This window comes from Squalius cephalus, assembly GCF_949319135.1.
Source record: "Squalius cephalus genome assembly, chromosome: 11".
Lineage (NCBI taxonomy): Eukaryota > Metazoa > Chordata > Actinopteri > Cypriniformes > Leuciscidae > Squalius > Squalius cephalus.
The window spans coordinates 33223024-33247755 of NC_137132.1; the positions used below are offsets into that span (position 1 = coordinate 33223024).

Consider the following 24732-nt stretch of genomic DNA (forward strand, 5'->3'; position numbering starts at 1 on the left):
ATATTCATAGAACCGCGTATAATAAATGAGGCAAGGGTGTAGAGTTACATTCAAGCTATTTTAAGGCACGAAGATTTTTTTTCAAGGAAAAAACGTTTAAATATGTCAATTTGGTGATCAAAGATGAGTTTTAATGGATAAAATTATTGACTACAAGGGGACTTTAAAAAAAAACATGCGCCCAATGTGAAAAAACTAGTGTGCTTACCCTTACCCTGTGCCTACCTTTATATATAGTGCGCTGTTTGAGGGGACAGTCATTTCTAGTGGTAAATTCCTACATCTCACCAGAAGATGACAACCACAACGGAAACTCACACGTGTTCTTTCCTTTTAAATGTATAATTAAGTTTAATAACGCTTTACTCAAGCTAGTTTGTTTTCATGGAGTTTACCAGGTAATGCAGATGACACAAAGCAATCTGCTTTATTTTTATATTAAGGACAAACTATGCAAAAAGTCTTTCCTGTGCACTCAGTGTCCAAATTCACTTGCTCATTTTCAATAACTCCTTCGAGTGGACTTTATTAGTGTACAAATGTAATGAATAGGGAATGAGGGTATGGGGGGATTATCTGTCTCTATCAGCACTTATCACAAAAAACAGGAATATCAGGAATACAGGAATATTGCCCCTCATATATCAGTTTGCCCCTGATGATTTCAAACAAACTGTTTTCTAGTAGGCAATTACATTTGAATCGCTTACTCACCTCAAATAATGTAACAACTGCTTTTAAAACAGTGGAGGTTTTTTTCAGTAACAAGTGAATTGGTTCATCCTTAATGACTCTCTCATTTCTAGCATTAGCAAGTCTGATTTATTCTAGTAAGAGTCGGTTTGTCCTAAACGATCCCCCCCCCCCCCCCTCTCTCTCTCTCTCTCTCTCTCATTAGAAAGCCATCAGTGAATCAGTTCATCCAAAACTGATCTCTCTCTCACCTATGCAATGTTGTTGCTTTATTTTAAAAAACACAATTGCTGTTGTGCCACAAAACTACTGTACAGATTAAATGATAAATCATATCATCAGATAATGATCTTTTTCTGTAGCTCTAACATACTTAGCTAGTAGTGTGTAGCTTACTAACTACTAACTACTACAAATATCAAGTTTACAGTTCAAATACTTTAAATAAACAGACTGCAAACAACAAATGTAGCTTTTCCCAACACTGTGTTGGTCAGGGTCACAAAATTATTCTTACAATTTGAGATGGATCGTGCATGTACGTAGCAGTTCCTAAAAAGTTATTGGCAAACTTGCAACTTAGCAATTTTTAATTACATTTGGACCTTATAGCTATAGATATAGATTAAATATAATTCAGTAAAGCATCAAATGGACAAAAGAACAACCATACATGTATTTAAAAACACAACAGGCAGTACACTTGTCTCAGACTCAAATTTAGGGTGACTAGTCAATCACACACAAACGCATTTGTCATCTTCAGCTGCCTAATCATCCATCCTAAACAGCTTTCAGGGCCACTGATGCATTTGATCTGAGCAATGGTGCGATCAATGCTGATGAGGCAAACACTAACACCACAAATAAACCAACAAATCTACCACTGTCTAGTATCATTACAAACTGCCATTAACAAAGAACTTCAAGTTTTGTGATTTTTATTTACTATCTGTCTAGTTTTCATCAAAACAAATGACAGCAATATTCTAAAACATCACAATATCACTGTAAACTTACTCAAAAATAAAAATGTGTGTATAGAGCCCAATGCTTTCCGCCCTGTGTGCATGTTTGTTGTGTCAATGGTCAATTATAAGACCGTTTTTATAAGAAGGTTTTTTTTGCAATTCATACTTTTCAGTCATGTGACTGGTGCAGAGAGATGGAGGGCAAAACATCCATAGAACTGCGGCAGTATTTCAATCATTAAAAGACGTTTTAAAATGCCTAATGTAAAAAATGTTTAATGTGCCCAGTAATATTAAAATATCAAATTCAATATACACCTTATTTATATTGCATTTTATATACAGGCAAGCAGATGAGCCCAGATTATGAACGCTACTCGCTAAATTGCACATTAAGTGTTTTCTTTATAATAGTTTTCTATAAAATTGTGCGTGTTGTATTAACATTCTGGGTTCATCTGCTTACCTACACATAGTATGTTTTATTAATAAGGTGTATCGTGAATTTGGTCCTCCATTATCATCGTCTAAGGTCAGGGGTCTACGGATACGAGTTTGTTTCAAAACGCTCTCTGTCCACACTAGCGTTTTCCAAAAGTTTCTCATCCACACTGAAACGTCAAAAAAAGATAAATTCACATTACAGCGCATGTGTAAACCCTCATAAAAGCTCACTGAGATGATACGGACAGAACCAGACATAATCAAGTTATCACGCAATTCTTCTGGCAGGATCATTTTATTTAGCAAAATATCTCACCATTCACTGATGTGTCCAGGTCGCACTCAGTCACTATTATCTGTTTGGTCTATAACGCAACTGCTCTCATGTTTTGCCGCAGGACAGCAGATGCGAGTGAATTTTCTGTCATCTTTGCAGGACTGTGATATGAAGAGTGAGCAAAGTAATATATTTTAGCAACAGTGTGAAAGTGAATAGCACATAACAGGCACAATACCGGTATAAACATGAATATATATGGGTTAAATACGCGTCACATGACTAAACTTACGTCATCGTTTTCAAATACCTCCATTTTCACAGTCCAAACCACAACGCGAAAACAGAGTTTTCAAACGTATCCGCTTTGGAGAGCGTTTTCAAAAAGCTTAGTTTTCGTAGCTAAAAACGCCGTCTCAGTGTGGACCAAACCTGAGAGAAAAAGATGCATTTCCAAACGAAAACATATTAGTGTGGACAAGGCCTTAGGGTGTGTTCAAACTTGTAGGTCTTTTGGTCTGGACCAAAAAAGAAAATGATACATTTATTCCTGCTTGTTAGTCGTGTTAGTCATTTTTAACACTGAACCTAAAGATAAAAAACAAAAATGACATTTTGACATTTTATATTTTGTTATGGAACTTATCGAACAAACAAAACAAAGCTGTGTTCTGGGCTAAATGCACTCTTTGTATGTGCGTACATATGATGGTATTTTGACCCGCTGAGAACTCGTGAAGAGCTTATAAAATGTGTAAAGAAGTCAAAACAGCTGCAGGAATCCCTCCGTCACACACATAAACACAGATCTGCTGTGAGGAGAACACACTACAATTTGTTTAAAAAGATGGGTCTCAGTCCGCTTCCAAACGAACTCTGGTGCGGTTCAACCGAAACATAAATGCAACACGGACCAAAGTTAAACAAACCAAAAACAGGATGGGATATCACATGATGTGACTCTAAAAAAGACAGAATGTCAAGTCAAGTCATGTCATCTTAATTTATATAGCGCTTTTAACAAAGTAGATTGTTCCAAAGCAGCTTTACAGTGATAATAGGAAATTAAAGTAAAGTGTTTTGGCTTTATAGCAGCTCTAGAATAAAGTTATTGTCCAGCTAAAGTTAGTTTGATTGATTGAATGCTCAAGCAAACCTGGTTTTTCTCGTGTTTTTCTTGTTTGGTGGCACCAGGGTTCAGATGGCAGCGTTCACACTTATTCAAATGAACCGCACTAACAGAACAATCGCACCAGTGTTCGCTTTAATTGAACCAAGCCTGCCAGGTGTAAACACACCCTTAAAGGGATAGTTCACCCAAAAATGAAAATTACAATCGGAGTTATATAAAAAAAAATCCTGGCTCTTCCAAGCTTTATAATGGCAGTGAATGGCCGTTTCTGTTTTGTGCATCTATCCATCATAAAAGTGCATCTATCCATCATAAAAGTGCTCCACATGTCTCTGGGGGTTAATAAAGGCCTTCTGAAGCAAAGTAATGCGTTCGTGTAAGAAAAATATCCAGATTTAAAACTTTATCGACTAAAATAACTAGCTTCCGGCAGACGACCACACGAGTGACCCTTGACCCGACGCACAACGTAATGACAAACGCGGAAGCTCAGAGGATAGAACAAAACAAAACACCAATCACGAATTAGAAGTTTAAAACGACAATTTTTAAAGAGAAATGTCGGAGGAGCTTGAGTTTGTTGCCCAGCCTTGTTTGAACCGCGAGAGGCGTCTAAACTTACGATACTTCTACATCTACGTCACACAAGCATCACGAGTTACTCTTGTGGCACAAGTCGACTTGCGTAGCCTGTCTGCCGGAAGTTATTTTAGTCGATTAAGTTTTAAATATGAATATTTTTCTTACACGAATGCATCGCTTCACTTCAGAAGGCCTTTATTAACCCCCAGAGACTCGTGGAGTATTTTTATCATGGATGGATGCACTTTTATGAACTTTGAATGAACGGCCATTCACTGCCATTATAAAGCTTGGAAGATCCAGGACATTTTTTAATATTACTCCGATCGTATTCGTCTGAAAGAAGAATGTCATATACACCTAGGATGAGTTGAAGGTGAGTAAATCATGGGGTAATTTTAATTTTTGGGTGAACTATCCCTTTAATGCATTAAACCACATTAAGCATTCTATTTATAGTGGTTATAATGGTAAAACGCTTAACATGCAATCTGTTCGGCTGCATATAGTGTGCATCTTCAGTAAGGTGTATACTGACTGTGTTGTTTTAATATCACTGTCTTAGTACACTAAACCTAACTGGACGGCCGATGAGGAAACCCTTGTTTTGTCCTCCAGGGGGGTGTTCCTATAAAGGTGTGATGCCACATGAAAACTATAAATATCTCAAATGGCATGTATCATGTCTAGAGTCCAGCGTGCTAAAACTGCACAGATCTGAGCCGATGTGGAGCTTCGTTCCCGCCCTACTGGTTGTGCCAGGTCTGGTGTGGATATGTGGGATATCTGCTTCCCAATGACAGGCTCTGTCAAGGGCCTGGGGTAATTAAGCCTGCACTCAGCACACCGCCTGGGGGGCTTCGGCGGGGGGGGGGGGACGAGGTGCCGAAGGGAGCGGCTGGGGACGGAGGACAAGGTAGGGGTGAGCAGGACAGGGTTTTTGCCACTGTGAGTATGCACTTCTCTCCTACAACCCCCACAGGCTTTAGCACTCGCAGCACTTGCCAAATGACTGTCTCCCAATTTGCTTTCATGAATATTAAGCAGGACATGACAGACGAGAAAATGCCTGCCGTCTGCTCGCCTGTGATATGTGCAGACAGATCGGCTCTCTGATGTCGGCGAAGGGTAAAGCGCGCCGACTGTGGCCCTGCGGTGTGCCTCTGATTCCCGTTGTCATGTTTTAAACGAGCGAACGTGAGCGGCTCGTTAAGAGCCGACTTGGCAGCGGGCTGAGATCGGAAAACGAAAGCGCCGCTGACTTTAATGTCTGAATTTGCCCAGCTGATGGCACGAACAAGGCTGTTAGTCAGGCAATTTTCAATCTAAGCACTTCCATATTCAAAAACTTCTAAATCTATTATGGCGAGCCACTTAGCCAAGTACAGCAAAGATAATATTTATCAACGATAGTGTCAGGTCGGATCTCTGGAGCAGATGCTAAAGACTACTGACTGACGTCTCTTAATTCCAAAAGTAATTAACAATTATCAAATTAATTTACTCTTACACACTACGTTACACATCCAATCCATTTCTAGACTTTCTGAGAGCATGAACAGATGACAAACACAACTGTTTTTTAATTAATTCTAATAAGCACTGTGTATCAAGAAGATACAACGATTAGCTACTGCCACATTTCATCAATTTAGATTTTTCAACTAGGTGTTTGGTTTTAACAGATTGTTATTTACAAGAATATACAAGAATAATATACAAGATTAAAGTTCAACATAAGCCTATACTATGCAAATATCAGCAAATATTTAATCAGTGTCATTTTTATAAACAATATAACATGAAAAAAAGTACATTTTATAAAAACGCAGATTTGTAAGCATTATCAGAACTGATAAGAACACAACACATATGTTCTAAGTACGTTTTGCTAACGTAGCAATTAAGATATAAAACTTTAAATGTTTTAAAGTCCCCCTGTAGTCAATTTTAGTATCCCTTAAAACTCATCTTTGATCACCAAAATTACATATTATAAACATAAAATTTCCTTGAACTTTTTTCTTCAATGTAATTCTTCAACCTTGAATGTAACTCTACACCCTTGCCTCATTTAGTATACGCGGTTCTATGAATATGCAAATGAGCCCCGCCTCCACTCACTCACACCAGCTCAGAGATCCACTCGTTGACGATCACACGTTGATCTGATTGGTTACAAGGTAGTTTGTGACGTCAGCGATTTCAAACCGTGTTTTTGAGACTGTCTTTGGTTCACTGCAGTTTTAAGGAGAAAATACTCAGCAATGATGTTGACTTATGAATTTAAGTCTCAAAGCATATTAGAAACACCACATAGACATATAAACAATATTAAAAGCTGGATTGTCACCATAGGGGGACTATAAAAAAAAACTTGGTTATTCGAATGGGAAATTCCATTTGATCATTCTTCAAACTTTATGAGAACGTTACTTTTAAATGTCTTTTGAACGATCTGAAACAAGCAGGAACATTTAAAAAACGTTAAACAAACATACAACTGAATGATGCATAAATAATGTTTTTGTGCTAACGTTTATTTAAAAAACAGACATCTTTGAATGAATGTTTTATTAACATTACTGGAATAACGTTTGTTCCTAATTTTAAGAGAGCCTTGCCAGAACATTAGATAAAGTCCTGAGAACGTTCCCTGTAGGCTGGGAAGGCGTCTGAATAAACACAAAACACATTGTCATTGGCGAATCCGGCCAATCGTGGAACAGCTGTGTCATCATCAGAGCTTGTGCAGCCGATCATACTGCACAGAATGAGCTTCAAGTCAGACACTAATCTAATTCCATTCACTTATCGCCTGGCACACAAAACATCTGCTCCAATCTGATTGGCTGGCTTTTTGTTATATTTGAGGCATTTAAGGATGTCACAAGTACTGTAACAGTATTTTGGTTCCACAAAATCTAATTTGCATAAAAAAAATCTGATATTTGATTGGGTCTCATCTCAGATTAGATATCAAATAATCTTTGATGATCAGGTGACCTTCAAAGACCACATTGCAAAGACAGCACAGGTTTTTATTAGGTTTGCATTGCACAACATCAGAAAGGTCCCTCCTAAGCCTGCTGTCTTTCTTTCTTCAGTCGAAAAATAAATTAAGGTTTTTAAGGAAAACATTCCAGGATTTTTCTCCATATAGTGGATTTCAACTGGGACCAACAGGTTGAAGGTCCAAATTGCAGTTTCAGTGCAGCTTCAAAGATCTCTACACGATCCCAGCCGAGGAATAAGAGTCTTATCTAGCCAAACCATTGGTCATTTTCTAAAAAATAAACATGTTTTTAACCACAAATGCTCGTCTTGCCCGTCCACGACTTCATGCATTACATAATCACGTTGGAAAGGTCAGGCGGTAACCTGACGTAGGCGGAAAATATAGGGTGAAAAACTCATTTTCTCCTCCAACTTCAAAATCATTTGACATTGTTGTTTTACCTTTTATTTTTATTTTTATTTTTTTGTAAAGGGCGTTTGACCTAGTCTTTGCACGTTGGCTTTGTAAGCACTAGGTACCGACGTCACGCATGACCTTTCAACATGATTACGTAATGCGTGGCGCATCACAGAACTAGTGCAAGACGAGCATTTGTGGTTAAAAAGTATATACATATATTGATTTGTTTAGAAAATGACTGATGGTTTCTCTAGATAAGACTCTTATTCCTCGGCTGAGATCGTGTAGAGACTTTGAAGCTGCACTGAAACTGCAATTTGGACCTTTAACCCGTTGGTCCCTGTTGAAGTCCACTATATGGAGAAAAATCCTGCAATGTTTTCCTCAAAAACCTTAATTTCTTTTCGACTGAAGAAAGAAAGACATGAACATCTTGGATGACGTGGGGGGTGAGTAAATTATCAGGAAATTTTCATTCTGAAGTGAACTAATACTTTAACAGTTGCAAAACATTGATGTTTGCGTACAGGACAGTCACAGGCTCTGCACCCTCCTACCTCCACTCACGCTTACGAATCTACAGCCAAGGGCCTGCGGTCAGCGAGTGAGCGGCACCTCATGGTCCCATCACAGAAAGACAAATCTCTTTCCTGAACATTCACTGTTCCTCACTGTGGGAATGATCTTCCTAACCCTATCCGGACAGCCATATCCCAGCTAAGAACTCATCTTTTCCATGAACACTTAACTGCAGTCTGCTGATGTTGACAATACAAAATTATTTCTGTGCTTTTACTATTTTTCTCCCTGTGAAACGTAGTCCCAGCACTTCTCATGTTATTGCCTGCTTAGGATGAATTGCTTTGTTGCATTAGTCATTTGTAAGCCGCTTTGGATAAAAGCACCTGCTAAATGAATACATTTAAACGTAGATATAAATATGTGAATAAGGCCTAACAGTGTGAATTCAGCCTAAAGAGGAGTTCACATTAAAGTCGGCACCAAATAAAATGTCTTCCTTTCGATTTTCTTAATGTTATATATATATCATATTGTGAATGATTTATCCATGCATTTTACCTCATAATGTTTAATCAAAATGTAATAGCTGGACCTTTTGCTGAAAACGGTACACTTCTCTCTGGTGACGTATGCAGGACTCTAATCATTTAGTGCGCTTAAACCCCGTCCCTGCCAGCTCATGTTCATCCGGCTCCACTTTTTAGTGAAACACCCACATCTGGAAAAACCAATCAACAACTGATGCAAGTCCCCGCCCTATTTTTTATTTCTTTTTCGATAATCCATTACACTCGGATGTACATCACAATACGGAAGAAAAGATCTTCAGTTTTCTGTGACTATAACAGCGATTGGCAGAAACACAGCAACTAGATATTTTTAAATATATCTCTGATTGTGTTCATCTGAAAGTAGATAGCTCTTGATGGCTTGAGGGTTTATGTAAATCATGGGATAATTTTCATTTTTGGGTGAACTATCCCTTTAAGACACAAGGTGCATTCCAATTCATGTACTTGTGCACTATTTTATGAGGTATAGTAGTGCAAGTAGTGTATTCAGACAGAAAATTCAAAAAAAGAAAAAGTGCACTTTAAATACCCAGATGATGCACTTAATTAACCCAAAAAACCTCCCGATTCAGAGGCTGCATCCTTCGAAGGCCGATTGCTTCACAGCAGTGAGACGAAGGCTGTCCCAATTCAAAGGCTCCTTCAAATGCGTCCTTATTTCCCAGAGCAATGAAGGATACAACAGATGGATCCTTTGCGGTCTTGATTACCCCCTCATTGAGCTCCAGTGACGACAGGATTTGTTTTGGAAGAAATTGTCAAATTACACTTTTAAACGCAAGTATTGGATTTCAACTTATTCAAATATCTAATGAAACAAAAATAAAAAAATAAAAAATAAAAAAACTTTTTAAAAAGTGGTTCAAATGTTGACATATCTTATTAAGATGCGATTATATATTTTACATTCTTTATTATATACAGAAATGGACCATGGTGAACATATGTTTTGTTTCAGACAGTTTAATATACAGTAACTTTCCAAAAAGTCCAATAGAAACGTTACTGTTGTCGCCAACGGCAGCTGTCACAGTTGCTAGGCAACAAGAACAATCCTCTGCAGGCTAGACCGTCCCATTTAACAACGCTCAGTCCGACCTTCGCGGCCTTGGAAGGGTGCAGCCTCTGAATTGGGACGCAGCTTTCATGCAATCAACTGTCACAGTTTTAGTTACATAGCGAAGTGCTATTAGATGCTATTAGATGCTGAATGACAAAAGAACCATATAAAATTCACAAACTACACGGTAAAGTATATAGTGTATAGTGCGCCATTTGGGATGCAACTACAGTCTTAACATAGTGGCTATGTTTATGCAACTGGCCCAACCATATGAACTATATATTCTTAGTCAGAGATCCAAGCCAATCTTATGAGAAAACATAATTGTTTTGCAAAGTTGCAATTTCGTATGATGTAGGAAAACTTACGGTTTGTAATAAAAATAAGCATGCAGCCTGCACCCCAAAACCTGGCCTCAGTGGGACATGAGCACCTCGTAAACAATGTACAAACTCGATTGTACGCATTCATACGAATTCGCCAACAATTTGCCAAAATGCAAAAAAAGTTACGAATTGTCATTGACTTTATTGCACAATCTTGCAACACAACACAGGCCTGAAGCAAGAAACAGTAAAAAAGAGCAAGATTTAAAGGCCCACTGAAGTGCCTTGGATCGCGCAGGTTTGTTTGATGCGTTGACGTAATTTCCACTGAAACAGGAAGCTAAGGCGGGACATATTTGAATGGCTCCTCCCCCTTTCAAATAGCCAATAGCGTTTAGTTTACCTCACAGACTTCAAGTCATACTTGACAGCGACATGGAAGCGAATCCGAGCGCTGACGATACGTTGGATTCAATAGTAGAGTTGTGGATAAATTCTAGCCGTTTCATTCTTAACCAACATACAGTTGGAAAACGGAATAAAACTCGAGCGTTTGAGCAACCGAACACACATCTCCATATTGCTCTGAGACATGTCAACGGTCGCTTTGGCCAGGTGGTGTTTATAGCATAGGGGGCGGAGCTTTAGATTCTAGAGAGCATTTGATTGGACAGAAGATGTGAGGAGAAGCTGAAGTCTGCGGTGATATCATAAAATCCCGTGATCCGTTTTAGCGGAAGTGAGAGACTAAATTTTGAATGCTTGTATCTCCTAAATGCGAATTTGTCATTGTTTTGGAAGACACCAGCTTATTCATAACCTTAAGGCTAACATATTCATACTAAAAGCTAAAAAAACGTACATTTTGATTTCATGGGGCCTTTAATAATGTTTTAATTTGAAACAAATTAACCTGCCAAACTGTGAATGTACTGAGGCATTACCATGTACAGTGATAATCACAGTTATATCATCTGATAATACCACAATACTTATATATACCATGGTAAATGGGGGAGGGGGGGGGAAGACGTGGTATTGTCATGGTATCATGAGTAGTAGGCTACCGTGTTAATTTTTGTTTAATTTAATGATTATTTGTAACCACTAAATGTTATCTGGCTAGCAGATTAACATGATGTTAGCTATATTTCTTCTCAACCTTTAAGAAAAGGTGTCTAATCAATAAAATCTGACTTCTAATCTTGGCGCTTCCTAAATAAGAGTCTGTTATTGGACAGGGGCAGAGGGAATAAAAATTAGGGGATACAAGAGCTCTTTAGTGGGAAGTCAAAACTCAGGGAAGTCAACATACAGAGAAGCCTCTATCACACAGCTCAAAGGAGAGACTATGAGACCGGTGCGCAGAGAGGCCGTCCTGCCTCGACGGTTCATAATGATGTAGAGCATCTTTACAAACAAGCATCCTGCCTTCATTAGAGCCAGCGAGAGGTCCAACAAGAGCCCTCATTGTGGTCAGCGCGACTCCGGATAGTGGCTTTTCCCCCTGCTTGGCACGTAAAACTGTTCTGGGTTCAGTAAATGACTTCCTCTGTGTCGTCTTTATCATGGTGCAGGTGTCTGTTTCAATAGCATCTGTACACATCCGTCTATTTGAGCTTGCAAAGGCTAATGCCCAGCTCGGTTAGCTGTGTGCGCTAGTCAACTCGCGGCACAACGATGCCAAACATCACAGTCCACGTCTCAGTACACCTGGTCATTACTGAGCTCCTATATAAGACAATATTTCATTATCTCTACAACACAAATGCTATATGATGATTAATGACATTAATGACACTGATGCTAATTTACTAACAAAGACTACTTGAAAGACTTGGATTCTACACCAGATCCAGTTTCAGTAGTATGGTTTTCAGGATAATTGATACAAACAAAAGACCATAGTGGAAATGTTAACCTTGTAACATTATCTAGCTGACTTTGCAACTGATCACCCCATTGATAAGACAATGGCTTTCATTCAGTAAATGTCTATAAACGCTATGATTTTGTCAGAGCCACGGTGTAGCATGAATCCAGACAGCATCACTGATTTTATCACCAGAGACTATTAAGCTTTTGACTAAATTAAGATTATTTTCTGTCATTGTTCCATTTTTTGAAGTCAACATGAAATGCATGTTATTCCAAGTATACGTCCTCATTGTACAATGTCACTACTGGTATTTATGAACAACAGCAGAACTGCTATCTTTCTGACTTAAAAAAAAAAGAAAAGAAAAAAAAGAAGTAATTTACAGTGATACTTGTAACGCATTACAAGTAATGCGAGTTAAGTAATCAGATTACTTTTTTCAAGTAACCTGTAAAGTTCCGCATTACTTTTCCATTCAGAACAAAATAACTAAGTTACTTTTTTAAATAAGTAATACAAGTTACTTTGTTTTCCCATTTATTGACTGACAGCTCTTCTGTCCTCATGAAATCATGAGTAAGTGCAGAGGCGTTGTGTGTAAACATGATGATTATTGTAGTTGTAGACTAAATGTGAACATGCATTTACTCATCTCACTTAAAAAAAAAAAAACAGATTCAGTATACCTTAAAATTAAAAATGATTAAAACTCAGAAGATTACGCAAACCTGCAACAATTAAATAGGTTAAATTACATAAATATACTTGTATATAATTTAATCTCACTTTATTAACCAATGTGTTTGCTGCTGGAAAAAGTATCAAATTTACTTTTCATAAGTAATTAGTTACTTTTTTACATTTTTGTAATGCATACTTTTAAAAGTAATTTTATGATAAATTCTTTGCTTGTTAACATTTCAGCCTTAAATGAGCTATAAATGTTAGCTAGTTTATGTTCAATACCCATCTAGCGATGTGTTTTGTGCTAAAATATCATTAAATAACGGTTTGATTTTCTAAAACATCTATCGCATGCCACACAAAGTGAGCATCAATGCTCACTGGTTTTCATTGTGCATGCACTGTGGGACTTTTTCGTGAGCGAAGGTTTCAGTGCACTGCAAGAAAGCCCTTAAAGGGATAAGTCTCCCAAAAATGAAAAAAATTGTCCTCATTTACTCACCCTCATGTTGTTCCAAAGCTGTATACGTTTCTTTCTTTTGTTGAACACAAAAGAAGATATTTTGAAGAATGTTGGTAATCAAACCACACAGACCTCCATTATAGGTAAATAAATACTATGGAAGTCAATGGAGTTCATCAACTGTTTGATTACCAACATTCTTCAAAATATCTTCTTTCGTGTTCAACAGAAGAGAGAAACTCATACAGGTTTGGAACAACATGTGAGTAAATGAGGACAAAATTTTCATTTTTGGGTGAACTATCCCTTTAAAATGGCCGACTCCCTGATCAGAGCCCTGACTACTGAACCAGTGAGCTGATTGAGACACACCCACGAATTTCTTGAAATTACCATGAAATTATTTTCTTCAGAATTAAGCAAAATTTCCCCCAGATTCACATTATCATAATGCAGATATATATATACATATATACTGTATATATTTACATTCTCATTCCTGTTATCCAAAAGAAAATGACAGTATCATTGTTATAATAGAGAAATGAAATCATCTTGTCCGTTAACTAGGATTTGAATAAGAAGAAAACAATATTTTAATTTTAATTGAAAATGTATTATAATATTATAAATAAAGATAATGCCACAATGCGAATAACTACTACTACTACTAATACAATTATAGTGAATACAGGTAAATTGAAATTTTTGTTGCCAAAATGCCCAATTATCCCGAATTAACCCTAATTGCCCTAAAATAGACTACATTTTCTTCAAACAAAATATAATTTCTTTTACTTTTGATTTTAGAATAATATATGACCTGGCCAATTTTTGACAGTTGTATCTAAATGGACAGGGTTTTTTTTGTGTGTGTTGTTGTTGTTTTTCCGGTTTAGTATGAAAGTGGTCCATGTCCATCTGTAGGGCTACAGCGCTGTGGTGTTTTCTGAAGGAAGGACACAGTGCACCCCTCCCCACCCCTCTTCTCTGCAGAGTGTTTCTCTTTCCATTTCAGGTTGTCACGTTTCTTCTTTTTTTTTTTTCTTCTTCTTCTTCTTCTTCTTCTTCTTCTTCTTCTTCTTCATGTGTGCTAGCAAGGTGACAGGAGACCGCTGCTCCACACAACCAAAGCCAGCCAGCCAACCGAGCAGACACAAATATATTCAGAGCATTTAGTACCCTGGATTAATCGAATTATAATTTAATCATCTGATCAAACAGCAATTAGCATAATCACTTGTGGGGAACAGCTGATAGAGGAGAGAGAGCAACACATAATAAACCTCAGGCAACTGCCGCTCTAATGAGACATTTAACTGCTAAAACACACATCAAAAAGCAACATCTTCATGCTTTCTGGAGCTGAGACAGCTGTTATGAGCTGAAGGACAGTAATGTGTTTCAAACGCAGCCATTTAACAGGGAAAAGTGCATTAAATTATGTATATACTGTATATATATAAAAAAAGGTCTATCCAATGTGCAAACTGAGAACACAATTATTATGCAACATAAAAGGCATTTGTAATGCAAAAATGACATAACATAACTGCCATTAAATAAATGTAACAAAATGATTTACACTTTGAAAGATCTTGTTTTCATTTACTATGATTTTGCAGCATTTACAGCAACTATGGCAGAAAGTTATGGTTATCACGGTCAAATCTCGGACATGGGAATATGAAAAGCATATTGATCCTGATTACCTCAACAAAGACCTTCAACATATGGTTGATGGCATATGCAGTGCAGGGAACTAAAGAGACTGCGATGTGAATAACGTTGAAATGAGTAAGAACATGACCGTACCGTTAAACGCATGTCCACATCACGCCGTACATTCAATGCATGGCAGACATCTGGCAAAAGTGACAGTGCTCTGAAAGGGGGCAGCTAAAAATACCAAGCACCAACTTGGTCTTACATCTTACAGTCTATGCCATGTTTAAAAATATATCACAATGTTGAGAAAGCAAGCTCTGGTCATTTGTCACCCTGTCACTTTCTCCCACCTAGGTCAGAGATGCCTCAGCCTACATTCCTCTCTCTGCCTCTCTTTTTAAAAATAACAAGACAGCGGTGGAGGGAAAGCACATGAATACTGAGATGCATGCTCGAGATAAAAGTCATAGGACGGTGTTTTACTGAAGGCATTGATGACAGACACAGTCATTTGGTTTGATGGATATTAGGTTGATGTCATTCGCACATATTGTAAAGATAAAGCACTGCATAAAACAGAAAATAAAGATTTTTTTCTTTTATTTTTACAAAGTACTCATCCACACTTATTTTGGCAAAATTTTTTTAAATACAATCTAATATGATTCTAACGTGATAACCTTATATATATATATATACCCTTATATAACCCTATGTATACATTTCTAGAGTCTCAGAAATAAGCAAGCCCCTTGGAGTGTGTTTTGAGAGTGTAGTTTCTATAAAATATAACAAGCTAAAATAAAGAAATGATGATTATTGAACATTAAATTAATGATTTTTCAAGGTATGTTTTCACGGTCAAGGCAAGTGACACAGTCACCATCCATTAAAAAAAAAAGTCCTCATCCATTACTTATTTTGTCACAATTTTTTTTAAATACAATCTAATGTTATATAACCATATATTTTTTATTTATATAACCTTATATAACCCGATATATATATATATATATGTATATATATAACCTTATATAACCCTATATATCACAATTTTTTTTAAATACAATCTAATGTGATATAACCCCTATATTTTTTTATTTCTATAACCGTATATAACCCTATATATAACCTTATATAACCCTATATATACAGGTGATATATATATATATATATATACAGTATAGCCTATATATATACATTTTTAGAGTCTCAGAAAGCAAGACTCTATAAAATATAACAAGCTCAAATAGAAAAATGATAATTATTGAACATTAAATTAATGATTTTTCAAGTTATGTTTTCACGGTAAAAGCAAGAGACACATTTCCTTTCTTTCCTTTCTCTGAGTGTTAATATGAATGATGAGAAACCTTTTTTTTTTGGAGCCACATTTAAATGTGATAAATAATTAATTCAATTTAAATAAGAATTGTTTGAAGATGGTTCCCTTAAATGTGCATGCTTTTGAAACAAAATATAGTTCTAGCTATAGAAATCCAGCAACAAAATAAATACTAATAAATACTTAAATAATCAATTCATAAGTAAATTTACAGTATACAATTCATACCTAATGAATAAAACATCACAATGTGACAGGACAACTGTTTCTCCATGTTGTCCTCAAAATGACCTCTAAACATGTTTGTCCTCTAACATGACAACGGCAGAGTCTTTCTCAGTCAACAAATCATCTTAGCAATACAGCTCATTTCATTAAGAATATGCTTTTTGGCATTTTGTGGTTGAATTGCACTGATATCAACAACACTTTACATTACAGTCCTTCATGCACCCTTAAGTGATATGGATACAGTCCTTAAGTATAAGCACATACAAACAGTGTAATCTAATATTATCCAAAGACAAACGGTTAAATCAGTGGCTAACATTAAAATCAGTGGGTGGTTTGACTCATTCAAAGTCTCATCTTGATGAAAAGATCCTGTTATACCACATGTGGCAAGGAAGCAGAAAAAAAAAACAGCTAAATTGCTAAATAACTGAACAAAATGAGCAAAAAATGACACTGTGAATTGCAACATAAATATGTACTTGAGGATGGGGGGTGGGGGTGGGGGTTGGGGGGGGGGGGGGGTGTTGAGGACGCGAACTCCGAATCTTTAAATAGGTAATCGAGGATTGCAGGGCGCAGGTCTTACAGGACTATCTCACAAACCGGAACAGATGGGCCTCTAATCAGCAAACTGCCTTAATTGCCCCCAATAGATTAACAGTTGCACACAGCCAAATTTACTCAAATCATTCCTCGCATTTCTCCTTAGACTCTTGAAGAAATCCCAGTTAAACCTGAAATGAAGTCATTATTCTGGATCATATCATTCTGATTGCTTGGTATAATTCAGTTAGTGCGAGGACTGAATAATCCCCAATAACGACAGCATGTTTTTGCACAGGATTTAGGGCGGCTGAGATTATAATCCGCTGTGCGACTTGCATGTGTTTTTGTGGACAACAAGTGACGGATTATAATTTTCGAGTAACAGATCCGAGGCAGTTACATTCCTCATCCCAAGCGCCTTATTGTATTTACCCAAGGTGCTAAAAATTCATTTTTTCGGCTGAAATTCTTGTTATTGTTACAGTGTAATTATATATTTAAGTGCTGAGTAATATTAAGCAACTACTTGTATAGGGTTAGGGTGGATTAGGATTTGGTTGAGGGTTAGTTGTAATTATGCATAATTTACTGTTATTACTATGGTAAGTACATGTAACATATGTAACAAGGACACTGTAAAATAAAGTGTTAACAAATTCTGTTATTAAATGTAGAACTTCAATACATGCATTTCTGTGCACAACATGGCTGTCGTGCACATGAAACAGTCGAAGGGTTTCTTTTTACTTCTGGTCTCTGTTAGACAATGCTGCAATTAAGAATAAAAAATAGCAATAAATATTTTTTAAATGATTGAAATTGAAAACGTTGATTTGGTAATCATTGATAAAAACATGTTCCTAAACGGTAACAATAACCGATGCTCTTTTATTGTACATCAGGGGTCATTCATTCACACACACACACACACACACACACACACACACATACAACGGCCTTATTTGATACGTGACTATGGCTCTAATAATAGAGGTTTCCATAGTGACAGGCCAAGCAGCATGTGATAAAACTTCTAGACTAGAGGCTTGAATGTTCTAGAATACAGTTGCTTTCTGAGATGAGAAAGTGGCCGCTTACTGTACAACGGGAAGGTTGATTATTCTCAGATCATAGAAAAGGGGCTGCAGAACAAATCATATTTGTCTAGTTACATTCATAACTTTTCCCCAATTAACAAATTGGCATATTAAGATGTTAACAGCTAACTTAAAAACTGCTGCACGCATAAGACATGAGCTGGTTTTATAGGAACACATGAACAGAGAAATAGCCAAAACACAGGCAGAATAGAGAGCGTTGGGCGATGGTGACTGATGAGTTCTTACTGCTCTTTTATGAGTTTCAGCTGAGGCAGGGTGGCGCAATTTCAATTCAAAGTTATTACAAAATACATCTCAATATTTTTTTATTTTTTTATTTTTTTTCCATATTCGCCCCGAGTGAGAAAAGCCTCGGTGTCTCGAGCTCAAACAGCAAGAGTAAAGGGTGTATTTATCTCCCTCCTCTGAAGAAGGGGATTATTCTGTTGTTTTCTTTCGTAACATCCTCACCGCCTCAAAATGACTGCCATTCAAAGCTTCACATTGAGGACTCACTCCAGCATTTGCCAATAGCCATTTTACATCAAATCTCTCTTTTTTTTTTTTTTTTTTTTTGTCCAAGCATGGGTCTCTGTTCCCCTTTTTTCGCCTCACGCATTAACCTTCCCTCGACAATGTCTGTCTGTCTGCAATTTTTCGAAGAAGATAAGTCTATTTTCCCGTCTCGCTTGATTCTGTTTTTCCCTCCATGGCTCCCTCCTTACGTACACACCCTTCCATGTTTGCACCTACTGACCATCTCTCCAGTTCTGCTGGCGAATCACACCTTTTTACACTGCTGTGAAGATGCAGTACTGAAAACAGGTTGGAAAGAAAGGAAAATCATGCTTAAGGCACAATCGGCCTTATAAAATATAAAGATGGCTTTAAATTTCTAGCTGCACTCACACACACACACACACACACACAAATCCACGCAGGCGCAGTCCCTTAAGTACACACACTTATTAAGGCGTTGTGTAGTATTTTTCATCTACTTCCCTTGCATTTGCTTATGGACAATTTTTTTTAATCACTGATTAATTTTTGTATGTTTCATATTACAGTCTCATTTTAGATATGCAATTCAAAAAGTATGACCATCGAGCTAAACACATCATTTGTTTTTAAAGACTTTAATTTAGCATATAACACATTTTGCAAAAACAGATATAGGCCCTATATAATTTGTGTTTTATGTGGGATAACATGTGATCAAGTTTGCATTATATTTAATTTGATCATATTTAATTTTCACCTACTGTGAGGCTCAAGTGTACAACAGGGGTGTATTACAAAAAAATAACTGGATGAAATAACTTCATTTGACGTGCCCGGATGAAATATTTAAATATTCACGGGGTTAATTGTGTGCCGTCAAATGATTTTGATCACGCAATAAATCAATTAAATACCATTCCTCAGTTTATTTATAATCATCGTAAATAAACAATGTCTTTATAAATTAAACAATATATTGCAGCCATTAATTAAATAAAATTTGACTTGGTTGATTTAAAACAGTAGTTACACGGTTGGGGAAGGGCGCAGCACATATAACCAATTTAAAATACGTTAGTCATTATAGATAAAAAGGGGGGGGGGGGGGGGGGAGACCTTTAAAATACGATATGCAACACTGAAAATCGAAAGCACATGGATGAGCAGCTTCTACAACACTCAGTGTGATAAACAAGAGGTCACGTTCATTAACATCTTCCCATGCGTAAAACAAACGACAAGAAACCTGTGCAATACCTGCCGGTGGCCCCTGTGTGTGTGTGTGTGTGTGTGTGTGTGTGTGTGCGTGCACAGGAATCATTATATGAGGCTTTTTGCAGTACGCAGTGCTTATATAGTGCTGGCATCATCAAGGCCACAATGTGACTAATGTAAGGTGTGTTTTCCCCCCCCATAAATGATTAGAGGAGGGAAACTCTCCCAGCCTTTAGGTGACCCCCATGACACCATTAAAAATCTTGAAATTAATTTGCATACAGTACACCTTTTCCTGAATGTCCTGATGAGGGTAAATCAAGTTTGAAATTAGGAAGAAGAAAAAAATGAAGACTAACCATTCAGGATGCTCTGGAGAAAGAGAAATGCCAATATCCACATGCCCCGCTGCGTTCAATCCCCAAGCTAGATTTTCCTCTTTTCACTCCGCACACTTTGTCCACAGCTTTTTTCCTGATCCCCCACTCAGAATGCCAACAGTAAGGTTAAAACAAAAGCCAGTCCAGATTTCCTGTGCCAATGACTTGATAGGATCTCCACCGTGCGTATTATGTGCGCGCTTTTGCGCCCGGACGTTGCGCATGAAGGATGTGCGGATGTTCTAGTGTGATTGTCTTGGTTAAAGCTCGGATGCTCTCCGGATGCTGCTGTGCTTCAGGGGTGGGGGGGGTGGGGGGTGATGCTGGATGCTGGATGCTGGATGCAGGTGCGATGCTGATTCAGGAGCGCCTTTCAACGGAGCAGATGGTGATGCGGGAGGAGAAAGAAAACTTTCAAAGCAAAAGCAACGGTGCCGTTCAAGCGTTTCATTTAAACCAAGGGGAACCAAGTATTTTTGAAAAAAAGGGAAGAAAAGGAACTAAACAGGGGAGTATAAATCATAGGTGTTTAATCAGAAATGGGAATGGAAAGAAAGTCCGGAAAAGCTGAAGCGGCAGGAACAAATGTGAGATCCCAGAGTCAGACCATCTTCTTGAGCACCTCTCGCCGTCCAGCAGGCTGCAAGCAGGCGCATCTTCCTCCTGCGTGGCGCTTTAATCGCATTGGTTCGTGTGCTGCTAACCCTCTCTGCCTCAGAGCATTAGAGAATAACCCTCTCTCTCTCTCTCTCTCTCTCTCTCTCTCTCTCTCTCTCTCTCTCTCTCTCTCTCTCTCTCTCTCTCTCTCTCTCTCTGCCTCCACAGCCTGGCTCACTGCTCACTGCCTTAAAGGAGCCGAGACACTCCTCTGAAGGATGAAGGATGAGGAGGACACACCTATTTCAGGTGCGCACTTAGTATGAACGCGGGAAAAAGTCCCGCGCGCTATCTTAGCTCGCGAGTCTTAGTTATTAACGTGTCAAAGACCTTCTCCATGCATTTCTAGGTTTGTTAAAATTGAACTTTTTTTTACCAAACTGTACTTTTGTCCTGTTATCGTCAATGTGTGTAAGATTTAAAAACATATGCTAGAGCATTATTTAAAGTTCACAGAATAAACTTTTAGCGGATTTAAAATTTATTGTCTTTCACTTCTGGAAAACAAAGATAACTTACCTTTTTACTCAGAGCCGTATGCATGTTCTGCACATTAAAATGAAAATGTACCAGCTGCTAATGCTGCAGGCTAGTATTAGTAAATAACCAATCTTGATTCACGTATGCGATGTTGTTTGAAAGACTTCTTCAGCCGTTGCGCCATATTACTATATGCTCGTATGAATAATGACCAGATCAGACCACATTATGTATAGTCAGTAGGCCTATTTTTGCGCTTTGTGTCTAAGACGTTGTTTTTCTGTCAATTACTATTGACAGTTTTTGTTCTTAAAAAATAATTTAGTTGAACTGTTGTGCCTGACAAAGCCTGTATACGTTTTTTTTTATATTCTGTTTTATTATTAGCACTATAGAACATAGAAGAGTATGTTACAAATACCAAAACCTGTATACCTTTAAACATACTGTAAAAGAAATTCACCTCACTTTAAACCATGCACAAGAAACAAGACTCCTTTTCTAAATATAAAATAAATTCAGAATTTTGGGAAAGAAATAAAGTATTTTAGAAAAAAGAAAAGTAAATTGTGATGGCTTGTGAATCTGTACATGTTCAGTTTTTCCTAGCAGACTGATAAAAGTATGCACCATTGGCTCTATACAAAAATTTAAGTACAGTAGCCTACACCTGTGGCCCAAAACAACACCTCACCTCTACATCCTTCTATTAGCAACAAATCTCTGTGACGTAGATGAGGTCTTGTGAGATACCAATTCTGTAAGCTCAACTGTCTGGAAAACGTTCTTCTGATGTATATTAAGCCCATTTTGTTGAATTTAGCTGTTGCAACATTTTCACCATTTAATGGTGTTGATACAAAAAGAAATATGCATTGAATTCTCAGCACTTCATCAAGGGGGCTAGAGCTAACATTAGCATAAACTGTCCTGTTTTATGGCCATACTGTATGCATGTTGGAGTAGATCATGTTAGAGCATTTAAATGTCATTCTATTAAAGTGACTGCAAAGATGGCAATTATTTAAACATCTCCCAGATACTACATGCATGACTGGATGGTCTTTTTGATGTGGTCAGTGGCTATATATCGAGAAGAGGACGGGACCAAGTACTGAACCCTGGGGCACCCCCTTTACATGCATTTAGACACCCCTCCTCCGTAAAATACACTGATACTGTTATTTTGTCTTGTCCTTCTTCACCCAATGCTTTAAACCCTAACTGGACCCTAATCAATATTTTTTTATGTTTATTTACTCAATGAAAATTACAACATCACTGCACAAGTATATATTTGTTTATCATATTCACTTAAGAAATACTGAAACAAAATAAACCATAAACATTGTAATAAGATTATTCTTCTGCAATCCATATTCTATTCTGTCATTTAACTTCAATCAGATAGGAATTTTTACCCCTCTGTAGATTATACAATGGTGGGAACAGTTGCTTTGATGTGAAATACTTTTATGACAATGTGTAACGTATCCACTGGAGGCAAGCTTATTGAGAACCCAAGTGCAGTTTATTACAAACAAGATCAAACATAAAACAAAAACATGGCGTGGCATGAGAAACTCAAAATGAAGACATGAACATGAACAGACTTACAAACAGTGGACTAGGAAACAATACTTGACCAAGACACATGGCAAACATGAGGGCTTAAATACACAGACTAATTACAAGAAGGGACACCTGTGGACAATAGCCGCGTTTCCACTGTCGGGCCAGTGCGAGCCAGGGCTTTAAAAATGGGCCGTGCTGGGCTAATAGCCTCGGGCCAGTAGCACCGGGCCCAAAATCTGCTGCGTTTCCACTGTCGGGCCAGAAGCTCTACAGCGCTTCACTAAAACACACCCGTAACACACCTCTCTGGAACAACGTCACACTAACCCATCTTTTCATCAACAAATGGAAGTTTTATCAGAAAACTAATCAGAAAGAAATCACTGGAAACAGCGTGATCACAAAACAAACATGATAAAAGCGACCGTTTGCTGACATTTTTGTTGTTTACTTGAATATTTAAAACCCAAGCATCGATGTTTTACCACAGGTATACAATAAAAAGTGATACATTGATCATAATGAATTAAATTATGTCAAAATTGCACATTAGTCACACAGAAATAAATTACCGTTACGTCTATTTCACAAAAGAAAGAGGACACACTTACTTATTCAGTCGAGGCTGTTTATGTTTATTTGGTAGTTACAGGACATATTTACATCACATTTAGAAAGAATGATAATTTCTACAAATATGCCACTCGACTCCCAGTAGGCTACAGATATTTTCAGTCAGAGAAACAGAGGAAGCTCCCAAAAAGAAAGTTGCTTTATTTTATGATAGTCCGGTATAAAGAGACGAGACATAGGCTACTGACAGATAAAATAAAAACATGATTATGATAGCCTTTATGATTTGTCTGATTTCTTCAAGCGTTCATATTTACTATGTTAACTATGGTAATGGTTAGCGTGCATAGACTTTTGCATCGTGTATAAATATTTCTACCTTATGCGGTGATCAGAATTCACATCGGATCACAAACAGAAGGCATTCAAACATGAAAGTGAGTTTTGAGGTAAATTATTTTAAAAGTCTTTAATGCTGACAGAATCATGTTGACAGAAACATGACAATAATGGTGACAGAAACATGACAATGACAAAACCAAAACTCGGCTCCCGACGCCCAACAAAATCAAAACCAAACATAAGTCGAGGAGGGTGGTGGAGCGGAGGAGGTCTTGGGGGAGGGATGGTGCATGGGGACAGGACATGGGACGTGGTCTGGCATGGACGGGCCTGGGTCATGGCATGGCGTGGGCGGGCCAGGGCCGTGGCATGGCGTGGGCGGACCTGGGTCGTGGCATGGCGTGGGAGGACCTGGGCCGTGGCATGGCGTGGGAGGACCTGGGCCGTGGCATGGCGTGGGTGGACCTGGGCCGTGGCATGGCGTGGGCGGACCTGGGTCGTGGCATGGCGTGGGCGGACCTGGGCCGTGGCATGGCGTGGGTGGACCTGGGCCGTGGCATGGCGTGGGCGGACCTGGGTCGTGGCATGGCGTGGGCGGACCTGGGCCGTGGCATGGCGTGGGCGGACCTGGGTGGGCGGACCTGGGCCATGGCATGGCGTGGGCGGACCTGGGCCGTGGCATGGCGTGGGCGGACCTGGGTCGTGGCATGGCGTGGGCGGACCTGGGCCGTGGCATAGCGTGGGTGGACCTGGGTTGTGGCATGGTGTGGGCGGACCTGGGTCGTGACATGACCTGACAGTTCAAGGGGCCAGGGCAGACCTGACAGTTCAAGGAGCCAGGGCGGACCCGACAGTTCATGGAGACAGGGCGGACCCGACAGTTCAGGGAGCCAGGGCGGATCCGACAGTTCAGGGGGCCATAGGGGCGCGGCCTCCATGGCCCTATCAAGGGACCCACTGCCCACTGAAAAATTCATGGTGGCAGCTATGGGGTTATGCTCAGGAACAGACACCGGCTCAGGAACAGACGTGGCTGCGGCCATCTCTGCTGAGGTCTCAGGTTCAGGCGTGGCTGTAGCTGATGTGTGTG

General features: G+C 38.5%; 1 protein-coding gene across 2 annotated transcripts in view; it reads right to left on the reverse strand.

The window, feature by feature from the left end:
* Positions 1–20731, reverse strand: part of dscamb (Down syndrome cell adhesion molecule b) — a 157624-nt gene extending 136893 nt beyond the window's left edge. For both annotated transcript variants that reach the window (XM_079885910.1, XM_079885911.1), the window contains exon 1: positions 19995–20731. In XM_079885910.1, the coding sequence (XP_079742036.1) occupies positions 19995–20037 (43 nt within the window). In that variant the 5' untranslated portion in view covers positions 20038–20731. The remainder of the gene's footprint in view (positions 1–19994) is intronic.
* Positions 20732–24732: the final 4001 nt, after the last annotated feature.